Below are 22917 nucleotides of genomic sequence, written 5' to 3'. Positions count from 1 at the left end.
GAGCGGGTGCCCAGACTATATCCATTGTTAGCTGGTTTTTGTATCCAGCCAATATTCTTAAGGCTATTTGAGATATTCGTCCTCGTGCAAAGGTTCTCACAGCCGTCTACGAGTCGCTAACGATTTGTGAAGTCGAGGTGGATGCTATGGCCAGTGCAATAGCTGCTTCCTCCGCCTCTTCTGCAAAGCTCGTTCTCACCAAGCTGCTGGCCTCATGATTTCCTTTGTAGGCTACTACTGCTTAGTCATGTTGCCATTTCCTTTGCATTCGGTTGTGTTTACGTATGTTGTTTCAGGTAAATCTTTTACGTTGCTATGAATTTTTTTCGCTCTTTCAGCTATCCTTGCCTGATGTTGGTGGGGGTGCATGTTTTTTTGGTATTAATAAGGTTACTAAACATTTCCTGATCTCATACAGGATATCCTTTTTGGTGCCACGTTGAATTGTGTTGTTTATACCTAGTTTCTCTAGTATGGTTCTACCTGTTTTACGATGCATTAGTCGTTCATATTGTGCAATTCTCGGAGCTTGGATAAGCTTTTCTGATGCGTTTTGAAGCCCTAATTGAAGTAATTTTCCAATAGGAATAGTATCTAAAGTTTGATTGCATTTTTGAAAGCTCGTCTAATGATTCTGTCCATTGAGGAAGCGTATGTTATTGACAGATCAGGCGAGACATGCATAGTGAGGCCCTCTATCACGTTGCATGCCCCTGAGTTGGATTACTTAAGTGCCTGGCACTAATAAATTTCATTTTTTGCTAATGTGACTCATCACTGTCACTTTGCTCATTTGTATATATGTGTGGCCTTTCGAATAAATTCAGTTGATAGTTCGCACTTATCCGTCTCTCATCTTTATTTACCGCAAGAAGTTCCCTTTCCTGTCACTTCTCAGTGCTACACTATGCATTGCTACATAATGTTTGGCTTGGCTGTAATTCGAGAGCATTGATGTCTTTCTGCAGAGCTCTCCAATATCCAATGTTGTACAAGATGGGGCACTTCCACTAGGAGTGCAGCGGGGTGTCACATCCCAGGTGAGAGGTTAATATAATAAGCCTTGTGCTCAGAGCATTGTGCCTTTCATTTTTTGCATGTTCAGTCTGCCACTTGAACACAGGGACCACCCCTGTACATTACACGCATGCGTGGGATTTGGTTAAAAAGCAAGCTCGGAGCAATGCGCCTTTCAGTGGGTCTGGCAGCACGCTAGCGATGACTTGCTAACGTTCCTCGCTTCTTTCTGATGCAGGTAGTGGAACTCTTATTGCCTTTACGCAATACCAACTAATCACCGAGCAATCTTGGTGCTGCCGGGCCCACGGCGTATTTGTTCCATAGTGAGTGATTGTTCTCACATGGTACTAAGCCTTGTCTTACTAGCGTGTGATGTTGAATAAAATCGCGGCCGCAACAAAGAAATTCTGGAAGTCTTGAATGAACTGAAACCTGGGCAGATGGTGATATTAGCGCAACTAAAGTTCATCGAAAAGAAATTGGCTGATCATGATAAAACTTTCAGTGAAATTAAAGTCCAAGTCAAACTCGACAAAATCAAGACAGCCTGCACTAGTATCAATGAGAGGCAGACTGAATTAGAAAAAGCAAATGAGACATGTGCCGTAAATGTGGCACAGATAAATGCACTATCTACTTGGATAAATGGCGCAAAAAATAGATCTAGAAGTAATAACCTTCTTTCTTATGTCAAAGAAACACATCTTGATTCCCCCAAAAATGCCATCGAACATTATAAACAAATATTATACATACAGGTAGAACCACGCGATATCGAGCATGCACATCCCATCGGGTCTTGTCAAACTGAAAAATGCAGGCCTGTAATCGCGAAATTCACTCACCATAAAGAGCGCATCTTATTTTCGGGGGCCGAAATTTAAAGGTACAGGCTATGCCATCACGAGAGAGCTCTCCCCCAGCACGCGCCTTGCGCATAAATGCCTCACCAAATTTGGAAGGGCCTGAAACTTGCGATACGGGTTACATTACGGAAAGCGAACCACGAATGAAAAAACTCACTACTGTGACTACATTTTTAATAGCGTCGTTGCAGAACACCAATAGCCATCATCCAGATCTGGTATTACTGAACCTTCTTTACGGAATCAGCACCTCTCATTTTTACTGGCTAATCGTAGTGTGATCCCCAAACGCGATGCACTGTGCAGTTCAATAGACTCATCTTCATGCGATGTGCAAGAAGGGAAATTTGGGCTAGTTGGTAATAGTCCATTTTCAATAACAGCGATGTGATGCGTTACTATTAACAGAAACATGGCTTTACGCATCCATCGATAATTCTGAGATTCTCCCTTTTTTTCCACAATTTGACATGTTCCAGAAACATAGAGCCGATAACTGGCGTGGTGGTCAAGCATTAATCGCAACTGGAATTTGCATTGTTCATTTGTAAACCTTCCTTCACTACCAGAAATGATTTGGCTTCAATGCACTGCCACACACCCTTACATCCTCATTGATATTTGCTATCGGTCCCCTAGTTCCGACAGTTCATTCATGCCTTGCCTTTACTTCATAAGGTTTAAATACATCGATGGCAAAAAAGCACTGGACCACTCAGGATAAGATACTCTCCTACCTGTTGGACCGTAGTTCCACCCAAAACATCCAAAATTCCAACGATGTGCGGAAGTTCTACAAAGAGCGCAGTGCAGTCGTCGAACATGCTGAGACGTTGGATCACCAGATAAATTTTGAAGCGACGGCCATCCTTGAAAGCGAGCCGAACTGGAGGAGAAGGTTGTTACTCGAGTCAGTGTATACACACAGACTGCGCTCCATGGCAAAACGAGAAAGAGAGAGGGGGGTCATTATCCCCCTTGCGAGTGCTTTGAAGACACCGCTGCTACGTAGCCTCCGCAGTCACCCCTGAGGAAGGACCCAAGTCAGTTTCGAAACGTCGGGTTTCTTTAAAACTTTTGGTTGGCGTCTAAATCATCTCCAATTGATAAACAAGTATCCTAATCGCCCTGTCCTTTTGTTCGGAGATTTTAATTTTCCCACCATTGACTGGTTTGATCCCACTTTTTCATTATCTAACAACTGCCGGGCAAGTGATTTTCTAAACATGGGCATGACATTCGGCTTAACACAGCTCGTCCTTGATCTCATGCGCATCACTGATCACTCTTCCAATGTTTTGGACTTATGAACGTATCATCATAACATCGTGCCTATCACCCTATTGCACGGCTTGAGCGATCACCTAACAGTGCATACCTCATTTTATTGTAGCGTATTAAAGAAAAAAAATCTAAAAACACTTATCTTTTATGATAAAGGAGACTATGTTAGGATAAACCGAGAATTAACAGGATACTTTGGCACTTTTGCCGCTAACTTTTCACTAAATTCTCTCAGGTCGTATTGGTTGCTTTTCAAAACAGAGATGCATCGTCTTATACGCATTTACATCCCGACCATTACAATAACAAAATAAATTTCTCATGGCCTAATGTATCCCTCAAACGGCTAAACAATAAGAAGTGTCTATTTCGAACCGCCAAATGAGTTAACTGTGCCTCTACATGGCAGAAGTATTACGCAGTACAGAAAGAATATTATAAGCTAGCCATGGAAACTAAGCCAGAATTTTTTTCAACATCCTACCAGCCATGTTACAAACTAACCCCAAGCGATTTTGGAAAACAATTGATCTCTCTCATTTTCATTTCATTTATTGCATCCTTAAAGGCCCGAGGGCATTACATAAGGGGTGGCAACAAATACACTGTGAGGGTGTAGAATTCAATGTGATCAACTTATCCTAAACAATAGTTTTAAATACGCATAATAAAGTTTGGTCCAGAATGACATTACAAACTAATCAAACAATGAACAAAAGAAACTTTTGACTGGGAAAATGAACACAAACAATATGACAAAAAAAAGTTGTACATACAGTATGCTGGTTGGATATATCTACAGCCATGGATTATTGGGTGAAATCAGAGTGGGATTCCAATTTTGCGCGGAATGATGTGCAGACAGGTGTGGTAACTATGGAGTCGGGGAGGCGATTCCAAAGTGTAATTGCTTGGGGGGAAAAGGAGTAGTTCATTGCAGATGTATGGCCGTTGATTGGTGCAATGGGGATAGAATGGTTGGTGCGAGAAGTTCTGTTAAAAGGCTGTAAAAGCTTGTGTCTTGATTTTGGGCAGAAAAAGAAGCTGTGCAGGAGGCATAGGCGTGAGATCAGGTGGCGTGACGCGAGAGATGGTAGTTGGATTGATTGATTTAGGGCGGTGATGCCGATTTCTCTGGAGAACTTGGAGGTTATAAAGCGGGCAGCGCGGTTTTGGACTGATTCTAGTTCGTTAGCGAGATATGCCTGGGATGGATTCCAAGTGGCCGATGCATATTTGAGCTTTGGGCATATGTATGTTAAGTATGCCAGTTTTTTAACGTCAAGAGATCCTGATTTTAGATTACGGCGCAGAAATCCAAGCACGCGCAGAGCGTCTGAGCAGATGGACTGCACGTGCGGCGCAAATGAAAGAGTTGGGTCATGGGCACACCGAGATATCTATACGATGAAGCCGAATCGAGAGGAAGCAAATTGATAAAGTAGTATGATGAACAGTAGCGCGCTTACGGGAAAATGACATTGATTTGTATTTGGTTAGGTTTAACGGCATTGATGAGCCTTGGCACCATAGCGCAACTGTGTTGAGGTCTTGTTGTAGTTTAGTGCTGGTTTCGATGTTGTGAAGGGGGGAGTATATGACACAGTCGTCCGTAAACAGTCGTAGTTTTGTTTGAATGTTTGTGGGTAGGTCGTTTATGAATATTAAAAATAGAAGGGGTGATAAGCCCGCGCCCTGAGGTACGCCTGATAATACGCTAGTTAAAGAGGAGTTATGATTATTAGTAGAGATGAATTGTTTATGGTTAGAGAGGAAGTGTTCAACCCAGGAGACAATATTCGGAGCAATGCCAAGTGAATTAATTTTGCTAAATAATAGATTATGTGGTACGCGATCAAAAGCTTTAGAAAAATCAAGGAATATGGCATCGATTTGAACGTTATCATCCATGCTTTTTATTAGGCCGTTGGTAAACTCGGCCAATTGGATCTCGCATGAGAAGTGCTTTCGGAAACCGTGCTGGTGGTTATAGAAGAAATTCATTGATTCAAGGTGAGTCGCGATTTGAGAAGTTATGTGTTCCAGTAATTCATAGGGAATGCTAGTCAGGGAAATCGGGCAGTAGTTTGCTGGATTATTTCGTTCACCGCTTTCGAAGATCTCGATTATTCGGCCTATCTTCCAGTCGTCTTGAATTTCGCTTGTTTCAATGGACTGCATGAAAATGAGGCAAAGAATCTGACTAACCACTGTGACAGTGTTAACTAAATGTTTGGGGGTTATTTGGTCACATCCTGGGACTGAAGATATCTCAAAACCAGTGATTAGTTTAACGATTCCTTCAGTGTTAAATGCTATTTCGGGGAACATAGCGCTGGGGGAACGGATAGGTAGTCGTGTGGGCTGGGCAGTGTTAGGGGTAGAAAATACAGACGAAAAGTAGTCATTTAAGGCGGTGGCAACGTTTTTTTTGTCTATTGGTTCGCCGTCTGGGTCTAGAAAATCTGTTAGCATATAGATTTTTGTGAGAGCATGTGCCAAAATTTAGTAGGATTTGAGCGGAGGATAGATAGTAGATCACAAGAAAAATATTTTTCTTTGGCTTGTTGTAGTCTCTCAATATATTTTTTGCCACAGTGGTGGTATTTTTCACACGATAAAGGGTTATTGGATTGACTGGCGGTTCTGTAAAGACGTTTTTTTCGATTTAGGAGGCTTTTCAGTTGTTTGTTGAACCAATGATTAATGGAATCCTATTTTATGCGGGTGGTTAGAATGTACTCTTTTTCTAAATTTAGTATTGTTTTTCGAATATCTGCCAGTTGGCGTATACTGAGCGGGTGTGACACGATCCGCAAAAACTGTCAAGAAAGGAACCAAGTTTGTCATTGATAGCGTCAAAATTTCCTCGTTTTTAATCAGTTATGAATTTTTTAGTTGGCGACCTTCTAATCAGAGGCAGTGATATGCGGTTGTGGATAAGGTTATGGTCACTGAATCCAGAGAGTACTGTTGTGCGTTTTCTGTCATCTGGGCTTGACGTTAGATCTAAAGTGTTATCGCCTCTTGTAGGGCATGTTATAGCTTGGTGTAGGTTGAAATCTAGCGTCAGATTGAGGAATTGCTTGGATTCGTTCGATAGAGTTGCTCTAGGGGTTGAAAGTAAAGGCCAGTTTATTTGAGGGAAATTAAAATCACCGTAAAAAAAAAAAAAAAATAGGGGCTTCCGAAAACTTGTCTTTAATCCGGGTGAGTGAATTTGAAAGGAGGATGGAAAAACCTGATTCAGAGTCAGGCGGCCGGTAACGGATGCCAAAAGTTGCCTTTACGCCAATGTTTGAGACTCGCACCCAAGTTAATTCTAATGTGTCGTCATGAGTGATAAGAGAAGATGATAGATTGTTTCTAATAGTGATGAGCAGGCCTCCGCCTCTACGATTAGTGCGATCATGTCGATATAAAGCGAAGCCCATGTTAGACGGGAAGATTTCGTGGTCGAAAACACGTTCGTGTAATCACGTTTTCGTTGGGACAATTTCGGCTTCTACATCTTCAACAAAGCTGTGTAGTTTGTAGAGTTTAGGCAGCACACTTCGTATATTAGTGAAGGCAACATTTATATTTAGCGCTGATGATCGGCTTGGTCGAGGGTTAGAGGTACAGAGGACAGAGGGGCGTCATTCGGTGGTTTTATTGCTCACACCTTGAGATCCATCAGCTATGGCAAGCACAGTCTGTTTTTTGTATATTTCTACAATTTTGTCGGCATTCTGGTCGTACATGTAGCACTTTTTGTCCACGTGAAGTCTGTCAAGACTCGGTTCAAATGCGCACTTTTGGGGCAGATGAAGTGCAACAGCTTTGACTGCGTAATGCGTGTGGCAGCTGCGAGGTCCTCCCTAATGGCGAAGTTCGTGTCTTTAAGCATGCGACCGCAGCTCAAAATGCGTTCTTTCGTTTTGTAGTGGGCTAGTTTAACAATGATGGGTCGAGTTTTATTTTCCGAAAAGGTCCCGATTCGGTGTGCGCGTTCCATCGCACCTGGTTCAAGAGTAATTTTAAGCTTGTCGGCGCAAAATGTGGATTTTAATGAAATTTCATTTGACCGCTCTGCACTTCCTATTCTTGAGAATGGAGTGGCTGATTGCCTTAACAAAGTATTTAGCACTGTTTTTAATAATGAGCCACTCGACAGTTTACCCGATCTTTCATTTGCCGGTTATCCGCTGATGCAAAACATCACTTTGGATTCAGACGGCGCTGTTAGTCATAGACTCATTGAATAACTCGTCATTGACAACAATACACAGTATAAATACTTAAGTGCTCAAAAATACTAAACATGTGTGTACCCTGTTTTTATCACTCATATGTCAGAAATCACTTGACAACAGTTCAGTTCCCCATGACTTGCAGGTGTCATCTCAGTCTTCAAGAAAGGAAAGCCAGCATTGCCGACTAACTACCGTCCCATTTTCATAGCAAGCGTCACTTGTAAAATAATGAAGCATATCATATACTCTCATACTGCTAACTTCTTAACATCTGTAAATTTTTTTCCCTCAAGTCAGGATGGTTCTCGCAAAAATTTTTTCTGTGACACTCAACTTCTTTTTCTGCCTGATCTACACATTAACCTAGACCGTAACATTCCAATCGGCACAATATTCTAAGACTTCGAAAAGGCATTCAACAAGGTTTTTTATGTTAGTATTTTATTAAAAATGCCCCGTCTTAACATCAGCCCCTGTGTTTTAAACCTGATTCGAGGCTTTTTAACCAACCGTCAGCAATTCGTTCATGCTAAATCGCACTCTTCATCTCTAACACCCGTTCTTTCAGGTGTGCCTCAAGGTACCGTACTTGGTCCCTTCCTCTTTATGATGTACATTAATGACCTCCCTTCAAACATTTCTTCTCACATCCGTCTATTTGCTGATGATTGTGTTATCTACCACACAATTACTAGCCCACCCGATCATTCCATATTACAATGTGATCTCACCCGCATACAGAGCTGGTGTAAATCTTCGGTCATGTTCTTGAATGCTTTTCAATTTATGTTAATGTCTATTCAGCGTCATCATCATGTTGTTTATAACTACAATATAAATGTTAACCAGATTTCTATGGTTGATTAATTTAAATACCTTAGTGTGAACATCTTGCAAAACCTAACTTGGACCCGTCATATTAATCAAAATTATGCCTGTATTTACTTGATTTGATTTTAGGCTAACATTGATGTATGGGTGTTTTCTTGAAAATAAACAAAACTACATTCTCACTTTAGCAACGCTGAAAGAAGATAGGTCTATTAAGGACACCACATTCAAGGAACGGTGGGCTTTACCCACCCCTAGGGCATAGGATTGTACACAGTCATTAAGTTACACAGTGCCTAAACAATTCAATATACTATTCAATGATGACTTCAATCCTTTTGTCCTATCTAATAAAGATATTAAGCGTTACTGCATGTTTAAGTTTCCCACAGAATGACACAGCATGCAGAAATGAATTTACGCTGTTTTTTTTGTATGTTTCTGTGCGATGTGTTTTCATTTTTTCAATGTGCACATGTATGTGTTCAGTTTCATGGTACATTGTTTCATGTGTTGCATGAAGTGTGTAATAATGAATTTTTGTTCAGTAGGTGAAGTGCAGCTACTGTTCATCTTAGCTATTGTACGATTGTCAGCTTTGATGATCTATAGTATTGTAATTCTTTGGTTACATTTATATCTATGAATGCTCACTGCACTGCCGTGTACCAGGGAGTCAGGATTCTTGTCAAGCCCCTTCTGCGGCTTTTAGTCCCATCCTCTTCTTTTTGACAAAGTAAAATAAAGACAGGTTTAAATTTTAACGACATCATAAATTCTGCTAATCTTACTTTAGGGTACTTATGTCGTAACCTTTCGCTCACTCCTTTTTCTATTAAAACAGTTGCCTTCAAAACCTTTGTCTGGCCAAAGCTAGAGTATGCGCATGCCATTTTCGATCCTCACCACAATAACCTCATTAGCCCCTGAACTGCTTATTTTTTCTTGAAAATTTCCAGTCAGAAAGTTGCTATTTTTTTATTGATGATTTCGAATCTGATTGTACTAACAGCTAGAGTATGTTGAAAAAAATATTTTCACCACATACTTAGTCAAATCAACAGAATGAAGTTTATTTCTGAACAATACATAGGAAACTAGCTATCTTCTACTAATAAAATTTGATAGATATGTGGGGTTTAACGTCACAAAACCACCATATGATTATGAGAGATGCCGTAGTGGAGGGCTCCGGAAATTTTGACCACCTGGGGTTTTTTGACGTGCACCCAAATCTGAGTACACGGGCCTACAACATTTCCGCCTCCATCTGAAATGCAGCCGCTACAGCCGGGATTTGATCCCGCGACCTGCGGGTCAGCAGCTGAATACTTTAGCCACTAGACCACCGTGGCGGGGCGCATTTAACCCTGAAGGAATCGTTAAACTAATCACTGGTTTTGAGATTTCTTCAGCCCCAGGATGTGACCAAATAACCCCTGAACTTTTAGTTACCACCGTCACAGTGGTCAATCGTATTCTTCGCCTCATCTTCATGCAGTCCATTGAAACAAGCGAAATACCAGACAATTGGGAGATAGGCCGAATAGTCGCGATCTTCAAAACTGGAGAACGAACTAATCCAGCAAACTACCGCCCCATTTCCCTGACTAGCATTCCCTCTAAATTATTGGAACACATTATATCTTCTCACATCGCGACTCACCTTGAATCAATAAATTTCTTCTATAACCACCAGCACGGTTTTCGAAAGCACTTATCATGTGAGACCCAATTGGCCAAGTCTACCCACGACCTTCTAAAAAGCATGGATGATAACTTTCAGATCCTTGCCATATTCTTTGATATTTATAAAGCTTTTGATAGCGTACCACCTAATCTATTACTTAGCAAAATTCATTCACCTGGCATTGCACCGAATATATTCTCCTGGGTTGAACACTTCCTCTCTAACCGTAAGCAATTCACCTCTGCTAATAATCATAACTCCTCTTTAACTAGCGTATCATCAGGCGTATCTCAGGGTGCGGGCTTATCACTCCTTTTATTTTTAATATTCATAAACGACCTACCCACAAACATTCAAACAAAACTACGACTGTTTGCGGACGACTGTCATATGCTGCCCCTTTCACAACATCGAAACCAGCACTAAACTACAAGACCTCAACACAGTTGCGCTATGGTGCCAAGACTCATCAATGCTGTTAAACCTAACCAAGTACAAATCAATGTCATTTTCCCGTAAGCGCGCTACTGTTCATCATACTACTTTATCAATTTGCTTCCTCTCGATTTGGCTTCATCGTATAGATATCTCAGTGTGCCCATGACCCAACTCTTTCATTTGCGCTGCACGTGCAGTCCATCTGCTCAGACGCTCTGTGCACGCTTGGATTTCTGCGCCGTAATCTAAAATCAGCATCTCCTGACGTTAAAAAACTAGCATACTTAACATACGTATGCCCAAAGCTCGAATATGCATCGGCCACTTGGAATCCATACCAGGCATATCTCGCTAACGAACTAGAATCAGTCCAAAACCGTGCTGCCCGCTTTATAACCTCACAGTTCTCCAGAGAAACCAGCGTGACCGCCCTAAAACAATCAATCCAACTACCATCTCTCGCGTCACGCCGCCTGATCTGATGCCTATGCCTCCTGCACAGTTTCTTTTTCCGCCCGAAATTAAGACACAAACATTTACAGCCCCCTAACAGAACTTCTTCTCGCATTAACCATTCTATCCCCATTGCACCAATCAACGGCCGTACATCTGGAATGAATGACTTCTTTTTCCCTTTAGCAATTAGACTTTGGAATCGCCTCACCGACGCCATAGTTACCACACCTGTCTGCACATCATTCCGTGCAAAATTGGAATCCCACTTTGATTCCACCCAATAACCCATGACTGTAGATATATCCTACCAGTGACAGTTGTATGTATAATTTTTTTGCCATGTTGTTTTGACACTAATTCTCAGTCAAAAGTTTGTTTTGTTTTTTGTTTGATTAGTTTTTGTTGTCATTCTTGACCAAACAACCATATGCGTATTTAGAACTGTATTGTTTATATAATTTGTTCACATATAATTGTACACCCTCACAGTGTATTTGTTGCCCCCTTATGTATGTTGCCCCGTCTTATGTATGTTGCCCCCCCCCCCCCCACCCATGTGTATTGTTTATAATAATTTGCTCAGATTGAATTGTACACCCACACAATTTATTTGTTGCCCCCCCCCTTGTGTAATGCCCTTGGGCCTTTAAGGATGCAATAAATGAATATGCTGCCATCTAGTGGATGACATGAAATGTAAGTCGCAAGTGCGCACTTTTCCACCTGAACGCCAGAGGGTAGTACCTATTTCGCTAGGACGAGTGCTACTCGTCCAAAGCAGTTTAGTGACAGTTTGGGCTGGACGAGCTCTGCTCGTCCAAAGCAGTTAAGGGGTTAACGCATGTGCTGTGAAAATATTGATGCTGTTCTCGTCAAGATGGGCGTCACTTGCAGTACATTTATTATTTATATATATGGCCATCAAGAAAATGTGTTGTTGAGGACCAACCTAGGTAAGATTTTAGCTTGCACCTTCATAAGTATGATCGGTGCGGCATAAACTGGAGTAGACACACAGTGCTAACTTTTACATATCTTATTGAAATGAAGTGAACAGCACATTGGCCAAGAAAAGCATGCAGCAGAGGTCAAAGTTCCTACCACCTTTTATGTGCAGATTAGTGATGCTATCCGGCAGTCCTTCACAATGGCCTGGCAGCAGCTGTCTCAGAAGCAGAAGCCGGATGATGGTGACACACAGAAGGGTAAGTGCAGTCATATTCAGTGAAATGGCTCACGCTATAGGTGGTTTGTTTTTTAGAAATCTTTTTAACATGCGAAGTCTTTCTTTGTGGGCTGCAGGCACTTTGGGCGTATGTTTCTGTTTGTCTAATTGAGAGCCAGCCAGCCGCCTGCGCCTGCGTGCTCTCGTGATCACCCCCTTAACTAGGGGCAAACCAAACATTAGTATGGGAAAATAAAATGGTTCGACGAGTATGACTCACTCATCATGACCTGAGTAATGTCGAAATTTTGTTGCTTGCATTGTCAAACCCTTTCCGCCAGACGTGAGGCGCATACTCTTGAGTGGATATGTGCCACAGGTATGCGGGTTTGTGCCACAGGTGATTGACAGTTTATATTATACCTAGTAAAGGTGAGAACAGACATGGGTAGTATTAAAGCTTGAGCGTTCAGAAAAAGCTGACATCAGCAGAATGTACCCGACGAATGCAAAGAATAATTGTGAAGCTCCCAGCAGGAATCGATCCTCAGCATTCTGTGTGGCAATTTTACCACAGAGCCTATTCAGGTCTCGTAGCTACTTTTCTGAGAGACCTTAATGTTTGTGGAGCGCGAATTGTGGTTTCAGAGTTGGCTATCCAGTTTTATAAACGTTACATATGCACCCCTATGATGCAGCCGTCAGGTCGGGTTAATGTCAATTGAAGTAAGGTGCCATCTGCTGAAGTTGATTTAAGTAGCAGTGTCCAGGGCTACCATCCTCGCAAGCAGCAAGGTTTCATCTCTGCTTACCTTTTCTAGTGTTGCTAATATCCATGTTACTGTTGTCATCGTTATGCAGCTGTTAAAAAAATTGGTTATATAAAACATATGCACCGTGTGTCTGTGTGTGTATTTGTACCTATCTTTACTGCCACTTCTTAATGTTTCGTGCTATGAAAATATCACAACAGTCACCTTTCATCTGCATGCTACCCATAACATCGACTCGATAGGAATGTGGGATCTGCCAAATTTTGTGATGTCGATTAAGTGGACATTCTTGCCGTCATGTTCCATACAAAATTTAAATTGATGACATTGCTTCTAGCATGTCGTTGGTTTTATGGGCTCATGGAAAGGCACGAGTGCTGCCAGTCAATGCAGCTGAAGGAGAGATGAAACAATTCGACCATCTTCGTTGCACAAAAGGCACATGCGATAACACTTGACACAGTTTTATGGAAAAATTGGTGGATAATGAAGCCAAGTGTTGTATAGAGGAAAAAAGAGAGTTGGCTCAGCAATTAGTTATCATTTTGAAGCGCAAAAGGGGATCGACACAGAAGAAAACAGTAGGAGTGCACACGAGGACACAAAAGAAGACTGGAAGGAGCACTGACACGAAATTTCAAAGGCGATAATGAAGGAGATGTTTTTATCTGGAGACATGTGCTACATCTACGAAATATCAAGAGCAAATATTGCCTAAAACATATTTAAAATCAATTTTAAAGTGCAGGCTCTGCAACTAAGTGAGAAGTGGAGCCGCTTGCGATGTCAAAATCAACGCGGTGGGAGTGTAAGCAAAACTATACTATTACGAGTTTGTGTTGGCTGTTCGCTAAGGCCTTAGGCTGCCTGTGATTTCTTCCTTGATACTTGCGGCTGTGCATGTGGGAGCTACGCTAGCCCTCATTGCGATGCTCCCCTGCACGCTAGAGCACACGCGGTGTTCATGTGACAATTTTGTGTGGTCATGTGGGCAGCAGCTGTGTTTACTTTCTTGCCCAAACTGCTCCTGCCTAGCTCTGCACTCTCTCAAACTGAAGCGGCGACTAGGTGCTCTAAAAATGTCTGTAAAGAAATCTGTCGTGCTCTCTGGCAAATGAGGTTTTTAGCAGTGATAAGGGGGTCATAAGCTACCTCTTGCAAAAAAAAAAGTGAAAGAAAATAATAGAGGGAAAACCTCCAAGGTACAAAATCTTTTTGTCAGTGCAGCACATGGGTTAAATATTTTTTTGTGCCTCTCATCTCTTGTACTGCTTCTAAATGAACACACAAAGGAAAATAAATGATTGTTTTCAAGTGAAATAATTTTGCTAGCCAGCCTGATTGGAATGAATTCATTTTTTAGCAGCTTTGCCTGTAACATACGCAATATTCATAGAATATGCTTGTAGGATTCTGTGATGAAGTGAACATACAGGCAAAAAGTGTGTGCATCAGCTCTAAGGTAGCTCCTATTCTTTGTAGTATTTTTCTGGGAAGTGTTGACAGGGGGATCTAGAAAGATTTAGAAGGGGTGACACAGTGTAGAAATGTGCTCATGATTATACTTGGTATTGGGCAGCAATGAAGACAAGAAAGCATTCTAGAACAATGGGGAAGAGGCCTTCAATGCTCGGGGAAAATGCTTGACTTTTATATCGAAAGTACTGTTGGAAGTAGATAACAAGTTTCCATTTGTTGACATAAGTTTGAATTGCTTTTGGAACACTATATTGGCACTTTACGCCCCAAGCAGGAAAACCACTTTTGGGCTTTGCTTCTATTGAGTCCAACTTGTGAAAAATGGCATAGTGATGTCTTGATTCCTATCAACGCAGAAAGGTCATGTTTTCGTTTTGTAAACGCTGTGTTTCTTGAGCGAATTGGCTGTTTTCGAGGGGTGGGGTACTCGCTGACTGTAAGGAAAGCATCATGCACTAGACTAATCACAAAAGAAATAGAAAAAAGAATTGTGTACTGAAAATAGCAAACAAAATGAATCAAGTTGCAAGGATTCACTGGTACTATATGTGCACGACGTTTCACACAGACTTAGGGGGGCCGAAAGTCGCGAAAAAATTGACTTTTTGAAGTTGACATCTTCGGAATCAGCAACTATTTTTTCACTTATCTGAGAAGTTTCTAGCTGCTCGCGTCATTATTTCTGGCACAAAATCTATTTATAACGCCCCTGTGAGATGAATCTGAGCGCACAAATAGACGCTAAAGTCTTTTTCCACGCTGAACCGTTGTCATTACACATGAGCTATCGTGGTCATCTTTTGGTCTCGTTTGGAAAGGTCGCTCTTCATCTTCGATTTCCCGCCACCAGTGGCTCGCCATGCTCATTAGTTTTTCAGCAAAAACGCGTCATCGAAAAGCACCAGCACGCTATTCTATTGGCTGCTTGGGGCATGTGACGAAACCGAGGCACCTGATTGGCCAAGTGGGGTTTTTGGCGTCTGCTTTGTCATCGTGATGCGTACGGACATGCGCCATTTTCATGGTGCTGTCGACTGGCTGCCGCAGTAAAGAAGTTCCGCAAAACACTGATTTGTGAAGCGGGTGTGGCAATCGTTCGTTGGCTGTGAACTTCAGAAACAGCCCCGCTATCACTCAAGACAGGGAGGATAACAAACTCGTGGCGATCAACCGCGGTCGCTGAGTCACCGGTGTAGGCCTAACTCGCGTACGAGGCCGTCAGTTTTCGACAACGTTGCTGAAAGCGGCCGTGTCCTGGAGCCTCAACAGTGACAGGATGGCAAGTAAAAAAAGCAGGAACGAAGCTACGAGAGATAACAATCTGGAACAAAAGATAGCAACGATGGAACAAAAGTAGTCTTATCGCTGAATGTGCCGATGCCGCGGATTCCTCCCTCGTCTGACATGAACTGCGTGATGGGTCCTCAGATTGGAGTTTGTTGCGCGTCGACAAACAGAAAATCAATCCGTTTATGGTGAACGTCACTGTTCACATGCACACCACTATTGAGTGCAGTCTTGTCGCTCTCCGTGGCACAGCTACAACCAGAGAAACTAGTTCCTGGTAGCTGTTCTTGATGAGGCACATCTGGAGCAGCTGGTGCATGAAGAAGCGGCGGCTCCAACTGTGGTGGAGCTGCAGCGATAGCAGTTTCAGGAGAGGCCAATGTTTCTGTCTGCACAAAGCACAAGTGGTTGCTGTGTCGGTTTCCCAAAGTGCCATCTTCAAAACAGACACTGGCTGATGGAGTGACGTCCACAACACTGGCAGGCACCCAGGGTGTACCCCTGCAAAAGTTTTGCGCTTACAAGTCATCACCTGGCTGCAGTGATGGGGCCTGCCAGGACCCTCTGCCAGCATACATTTTCTGCTTGAGTTGTTTTAGAAATACAGAGGCCTGCAGGCTTGGCCTCAGGACATCCAACAGAGTCTTGAACATTCTTCCCGTCAAGAGTTCACACAGTGGCCGACCTGTCACTTCATGTGGTGTGGTCCTATAGTGGAACAGGAACCTGGAGATCTGCGTTTGGAAGTTCCCAGAACCAGACTTCTTGAGTTTGTTCTTCATAGTTTATACAACTCGTTCAGCTGCACCATTTGAGGCAGGGTGATAAGGCTGTACAAGCGTGCGGCATATTTCATTCCGAGTTAAGAACTCAAGGTACTGGCCACTGGTGAAGGCAGGACCGTTGTCGGAAACTATGACATTAGGCAGGCCATGCTGAGCGAATGCAATTCTCAAGGCAGGAATGGTACCTTCTGCAGATGTGAAGGCACAGGAAAGACTTCAATCCACTTTGAGAACTCATCCACAATAACCAAGAATGTGTGACCTAAGCATGGTCCCCCAAAATCAATGAAGTTTTGACCAGGGTCGCTGTGGAAAAGGCCACGGCGTCTGCTGAACCGGCTGTGCAGCTCGATGTTGAGTCTGGCACGTAGCGCAGCTCTTCACGCTGTTGGCAATGTCATTGTCAATGCCTGGCCACCAAACATGGCTCCTGGCAATCATCTTGCTCTTCTCGGTACCCGGGTGGCTGGCATGAAGAACGCCAAGAACTTGGGCCTGCAATGATTTTGGCATCACTACTCTTAATCCCCAGAGTAGGCAACCCTCATGGAGACCGAGTTCTGAGCTTCTGGTATTGAAAGGGTTCCACTCTGGTCCTACTGGGAGGCTTTCTCCTTTCAGAACAGCAAGAACAACATGGCACAGAACTGGATTTCGTGTGGCTTGGGCCACAACACCTCGTGAAAGGAGTCTCGGATACGCCTCTTCTAGCAAGATTTCCGCATGTCGTGGTAATGCAGTAGTGTTAGTTGGGGAGGCAGTCTACTTAGAGGATCAGTGTGGCCGAGTTCGTTGCCAGGCTTGTATACAAGTTCGTACTTGTAAGCAGATAGCTTCAGAGCCCACCTGACCACTCGATGCGAAGCTTGCACGGGAATGGGCTTGTTGGCACCCAGTAGTCCAAGAAGGGGCTTGGGGTCAGTGTGTGCTTCAAATGAGATGCCCCCTAAATACTGGTGGAACCGATCTACACCAAACACTAAAGCCAGTGCCTCCTTGTCGAGTTGACTGCAGTTTTGTCCTGCTTTTGACAAGCTCATCGAGGCAAAAGCAGTGGGTTGTTCCTGGCCATCAGCATCTTTGTGCGCCAGAACTGCACTTATACCATAAGGTGATGCATCACAGCTGAGGCAAACAGGCCTGGCAGGGTTGAAATGCACAAGAACTGGAGCTGATGTCACCAAGTGCTTGCAGGCAGTGAATGCATCTTGTTCTTGTCCCCACTCCCACTTCTTCCCTTCACAAAGTAGCAAGTGCAGTGGACGAAGGAGTGATGAAAGATTCGGTAAGAAGCACCTGTAGAAGTTGACAAGTCCCAAGAAACTCTGAAGTTCTCGACATCCTGAGGCACAGGAGCAAGCAGAATGGCTGCTACCTTGTCAACATTCGAGGAAAGGCCTTCCTTGCTGATGATGTGCCCGAGATACTCAACTTGTGGCACGAAAAAGTGGCATTCCTCAAGTTTCAGCTTGAGGCCAGATTCCTGAAGCTTGCTAAGCACAGCACGAAAGTTGCGAAGGTGCTCAGCATCATTTGTGCCAGTCACAAGAATGTCGTCGAATAGACTACATGTGACAGTCTCCTGAGCAAGCTCTCCATATCGCGCTGAAATATGGCAGGAGCAGATGAGACGCCAAAAGGCAACCGGGTGTACCGAAGTAACTCCATATGCGTCGAAATGGTGACGTACTCCCTAAAGGCCTCGTCAAGGACAACTTGCTGGTACGCATCTCGCAATTCCAATTTTGTGAATTGCTCACCTCCAGCAAGCACAGTCCACAGGTACTCAATCCTCGGAATGGGGTACTGCTCCACTGTTGCCACTGGGTTTATGGTGACACCAAAGTCTCCACAGATTCTGATGCGTCCATTTCTTTTGGTCACAGGAACAATAGATGCAGGCCATTTTGCTGTCTTGACTAGAGCAAGAATGGAATCTCTTCTTAGTCTATGGATTTCTTGAGTTACTCCATCTGTCAAGGCATACGGCAATGGACGTGGCTTGAAGAACCGAGGCGGAGCATCTGAAGAAACATGTGGAGAAGCTTTAGCACCCTTGAATATACCCAGGCTTTCTTCAAACACTTCGGCATAAAGTGCGTGGATGTTCATTTCAACGTCGCAGATGCCGATGCCCAGCTCACGCATCCAGTTGCGTTCAAGAAGAGCGGGCGATCCTTCTCTGGTAAGAAAAATTGGTACGTCGGCCTCCTTGCCATGAAACTTCACGCTGACGTCAGCTTTGCCCTGAACCTTTTTTAGTTACCCAGAATAGCTTCGCAGAAGCACTTGTGACAGCTGCACAGAAACCGAAGGCAAAAGCTGAAGAAGACGCGACTTGGCCATGACTGAGACACTTGCCCCCGTGTCCACTTCCATGCGGAGCGGCTTGCCGCAAACGTCAGCAGGGACGGTGAAAGACGGAGGCGGCGTGGCGTAGTCGACCAGCCACATGGCGAAAACTTCGTAAGATGAAGTGGTAGCGGCGTTCTGCTTGCATACAGTATTAACACGATGACAGTTACTCGTCGGCGGTGAACTGCAAGCTGAGAACGAACGTGCCTTGGTAGGGCTGTTGCTTTGCGCTTGGCTGTCCCTTCGTCTCGAATTGCAGACTTTTGGCAAATGACCTCGTTTGTGGCAGTAATTGCAGATAGTCTTCACATGCTTGCATTTTGATGCAAGATGTCCGTCCCCGTAGCGGTAGCAGTTGTTGCCCCCAGAACCTGACGAGACACGGTGAGTCGAGAAAGCGCTGCTTGTGTTCGCTTTCACTATCTCACCTGCATCTTTTTTTCCTGCTTTCATTACCAGGGCGGTCTGCACGGCGTCGTCGAAGGTGAGGTAAAGTTTTCAAAGAAGTCTCGTCTGGACATCCACGTTGTTTATGCCACACACGACGCGGTCGCAGAGCAAGTTTTGTAGTTCAGCCCCGAAGTTGCAGTGCTCAGACAGGCTTTTCAGTGTTGCGATAAAATTGCTGAGCAGTTGAAATGAAAACACTGTGCGATAGCAAAGGGCTTCGGTGCTCGTCCAGCGTCTTGTCACTGGGCTTGGTGTGCTTGACCAAATTGCGGAGCAAAGCGTACATTTTCTGCCTGCAGCAGCTGATGAACACGACCGTACGCTTGTCTGGGGCGACATCATTCGCCAGGAAAAATGCTTGGAGCCGGTCCTTGTAACAGGGCCAGTTGTCTCCTCTCCCCTCAAACGGCTCGAGGTTGCCGAAACTTGGCATGGTGAACAGATGGCAGAGCGGTGTGGGAACAAAGACTTACATGAAACTTCCTTTCATCCTTGTCGCCAGCTATTACATGTGTAGATTAACGGATGGCCGGGTGGTAGTGACTACTGTGAACACTAGGCGATCAAGCGATCAGACGGAGTTGCGTTTGTGATTGCGACTGGCTCTCACGTGGGTGAAGCGCTTAAACGAAACAAGTGGCCGCCTGGCTCATCGGGCACTGCTGCTGGGGCGTTACGACTTCACGATTTGCTACCGTAAAGGTAAGAACAATGCCATGGCCGACGCACTATCGCGTGCTTCAGTCCAACACGAGGCAAGTCACGCGACTAAATGGGAATGAACTGAGAGCGAGACACTCGCACTAACGCAAACAGCGGAACAAACGTTAGTTCGAGATAAGAGCGTGAACCACATAGAGGCGGTCATTGGCACAGGGATTGTTTTAAGCAGAAGGGAACTGTTAGAAGCTCAGCAGAAAGATCCATTTTGTCAAAAGGTGTTCGGCGGGCTCCGGCAGCCGCATGGTAGCGAGGCCACCGCGCACAAGGGGGCAGCTGGTATTGCAGTCGGTGCGGAGTGCTCGGTATTAGCTGGCAGTGCTGTGAGCGTGCTGGATTCATATCTGCTCGATTCTGACGCCGTCCTACTGAGATACATTCTATCCGACAATGACACAAGTGAGTCATTCAAAGTCGTGGTACTGCACACGTTGAGGGGAGTTTCTTCAATACTTTCATGACTCGTGCATTGCTGGGCATGCGAGCGGTGCTAAGGCTTACGCTAAGTTGTGTCGCCTGGCTACTTGGCCAGGTATGGGGTTACCACGACTGCAAGACCGCCAATGAGTATTTTGACCGGTTGCTCCATTATCAGCAGGCGACGGGGCTCTCTGACGCAGAACTTCTCGAGCGCGTAGTCCCGGCGTCGCTCACGGAGCAAGCAGCCCGATGGTTCTGACTAATCGGAAATCGTGCAAACGGTGGTTGCCGAGAGCGCGATGGAGACTCGCTAAAGCTTTTATCGAAGGCCGCCGCATCGACTAACGCATGCCAATTGCAGGGAGAGGCGCGAGTACGCGGGGAGGAAAGCGTGCTGAGAAAGCGAGTAAGCACTCGCCGGAACAATGGGCTGCGCTGCAGGGAAGGGCAGTCCACCCGCTTTCGGTAGAGGCACAGTCTACTAGAAGGTGAACAAGCGCAGCTGTGGTTGCTGTTGCACGAGTATGAGGCAATGTTTACTGACCGTCCCCTCCGCACTACGCTGGTCCAGCATAGAATCGACATGGGTGATGCACGACCTTGGAAATGCAACCCCTGACCGATCAGCTTGGCTAAGCTGAAAGCACTTGATGCTGCCTTGGATGAACTCATCGACACAGCTGTAGTGTCGATGAGTTCAAGGCCAAACAGTCCATGGCGTTTCCTGGTAGTGCTAGTTCCAAAGCAAGGTGATACGTATCTCCTTTTTGTAGACTACCGCAGGCCGAATGAGCTTACGAAGGACGCGTATCCTCTTTCCTTCATTTCATTGTTGGTATCCAACCTAGGCGGGGCAAAGTACTTCACTACGCTCGATGCTAGTCGTGGATATTTTTAGGTTCAGATGGACGAGCGGGATAAAGAGAAGTCAGCTTTGACGTGCCACAGGGGACTTTTCCAATTCAGGAGATTGTCTTTGGGCTTGGTGGGAGCTGCCGCTACGTATCAGAGGATAATGGACCGTGTTTTGGGCGATGCAAAGTGGCAGCCTGCACTCGCGTATCTGGACGACATAGTGGTTTACTTGAAAATGTTCGAAGAGCACTTGCGCTACTTGAGAAATGTTCTATGAAGGCTGACGTTTGCGGGCAGCACTCTGAACCCAAACAAAACTCGGGTAGCAGCGACTCGAATAATATTATTGGGATTTACGCTTGACGAGGATCGCATTTTGCTGGATAAGGGTAAGCCTGAAGCTATAGTCAGCTATTCATCGCCGAACAATATCGGTGGGCTGAAGCGCTTTCTGGGGTTGGTGAGCTTTTATCACCAAATCATTCCAGACTGCGTGGCAGTGCAGGTGCCTTTGACGAAGCTCTTGAGGAATGGCGAGCGTTGGTCATGGAGCCAAGAGCAGGAGGCTGCATTGCGCCGCCTCACAGTTGCTGGCCAACATGGCTCAGCTGCAGCTACCTGATTTGAACAGGGAGTTTGTGATTCACACAGATGCAAGCGACCTGGGCTTAGGAGCAATTCTGGTTCAGGAGCATGGAGGTTCCCTTTGACCGTTTACGTTCACGAGCTGTTCATTGATGCTGGCGGAGAGGAACTACTCTATAACCGAGAAAGAGTGTCTTGCGATTGTTTTCGCTCTCCATAAGTTTGACTTTTACGTCGACGGAGTTGCGTTTGTGATTGCGACTGGCTCTCACGTGGGTGAAGCGCTTAAACGAAACAAGTGGCCGCCTGGCTCATCGGGCATTGCTGCTGGGGCGTTACGACTTCACGATTTGCTACCGTAAAGGTAAGAACAATGCCATGGCCGACGCACTATCGCGTGCTCCAGTCCAACACGAGGCAAGTCACGCGACTAAATGGGAATGAACTGAGAGCGAGACACTTGCACTAATACAAACAGCGGAACAAACGTTAGTTCGAGGTAAGAGCATGAACCACATAGAGGCTGTCGTTGGCACAGGGATTGTTTTCAGCAGAAGGGAACTGTTAAAAGCTCAGCAGAAAGATCCATTTTGTCGAAAGGTGTTCGGCGGGCTCCGGCAGCCGCATGGTAGCGAGGCCACCGCGCACAAGCGGGCAGCTGGTATTGCAGTCGGTGCGGAGTGCTCGGTATTAGCTGGTAGTGCTGTGAGCGTGCTGGATTCATATCTGCTCGATTCTGACGCCGTCCTACTGAGATACATTCCATCCGACAATGACACAAGTGAGTCATTCAAAGTCGTGGTACTGCACACGTTGAGGGGAGTTTCTTCAATACTTTCATGACTCGTGCATTGCTGGGCATGCGAGCGGTGCTAAGGCTTACGCTAAGTTGTGTCGCCTGGCTACTTGGCCAGGTATGAAGCGGTATGTGATTCGCGACCCCCGTTCATGTTGAGTGTGCCAAAGCGTCAAGCCACGAGGGGGACATTACCCGGCCTCATGCAATGGATTAACAGTCAGACTCCCTGTCAAATCACGGCATGTGACGTAATGGGCTCGTACCCCACAACTCCTAGCAGAAACAAGTTCTTGCTGGTGATCACGGATCACTTTACTAAATAGGTGGAACTTTTTCCCCTTTATGTAGTTGGCGGCTTGAATGATTTTAGAAAAGTTGATGGAGGTTTTCACCAGGTTCGGGTTTCCTCAGCAGCTGATTACAG

At 44.9% G+C, this 22917-nt stretch overlaps 1 protein-coding gene across 6 annotated transcripts in view; it reads left to right on the top strand.

The window, feature by feature from the left end:
• The window catches only part of LOC119169167 (DENN domain-containing protein 2D), a 647735-nt gene that overhangs the window by 15989 nt on the left and 608829 nt on the right, over positions 1 to 22917 (top strand). For 5 of the 6 annotated variants that reach the window (XM_037420269.2, XM_037420270.2, XM_075886336.1 and 2 more), the window contains exons 2-3: positions 969 to 1040; positions 11938 to 12025. In XM_037420269.2, the coding sequence (XP_037276166.1) occupies positions 969 to 1040; positions 11938 to 12025 (160 nt within the window). The remainder of the gene's footprint in view (positions 1 to 968; positions 1041 to 11937; positions 12026 to 22917) is intronic. The other variant, XM_075886337.1, reaches the window with a different exon arrangement.

Source organism: Rhipicephalus microplus, chromosome 2, assembly GCF_043290135.1.
Source record: "Rhipicephalus microplus isolate Deutch F79 chromosome 2, USDA_Rmic, whole genome shotgun sequence".
In the NCBI taxonomy this organism is placed as follows: Eukaryota; Metazoa; Arthropoda; class Arachnida; order Ixodida; family Ixodidae; genus Rhipicephalus; species Rhipicephalus microplus.
The sequence above is the reverse complement of the archived record's forward strand: the minus strand, read 5'-3'. Positions and strand labels throughout refer to the sequence as shown.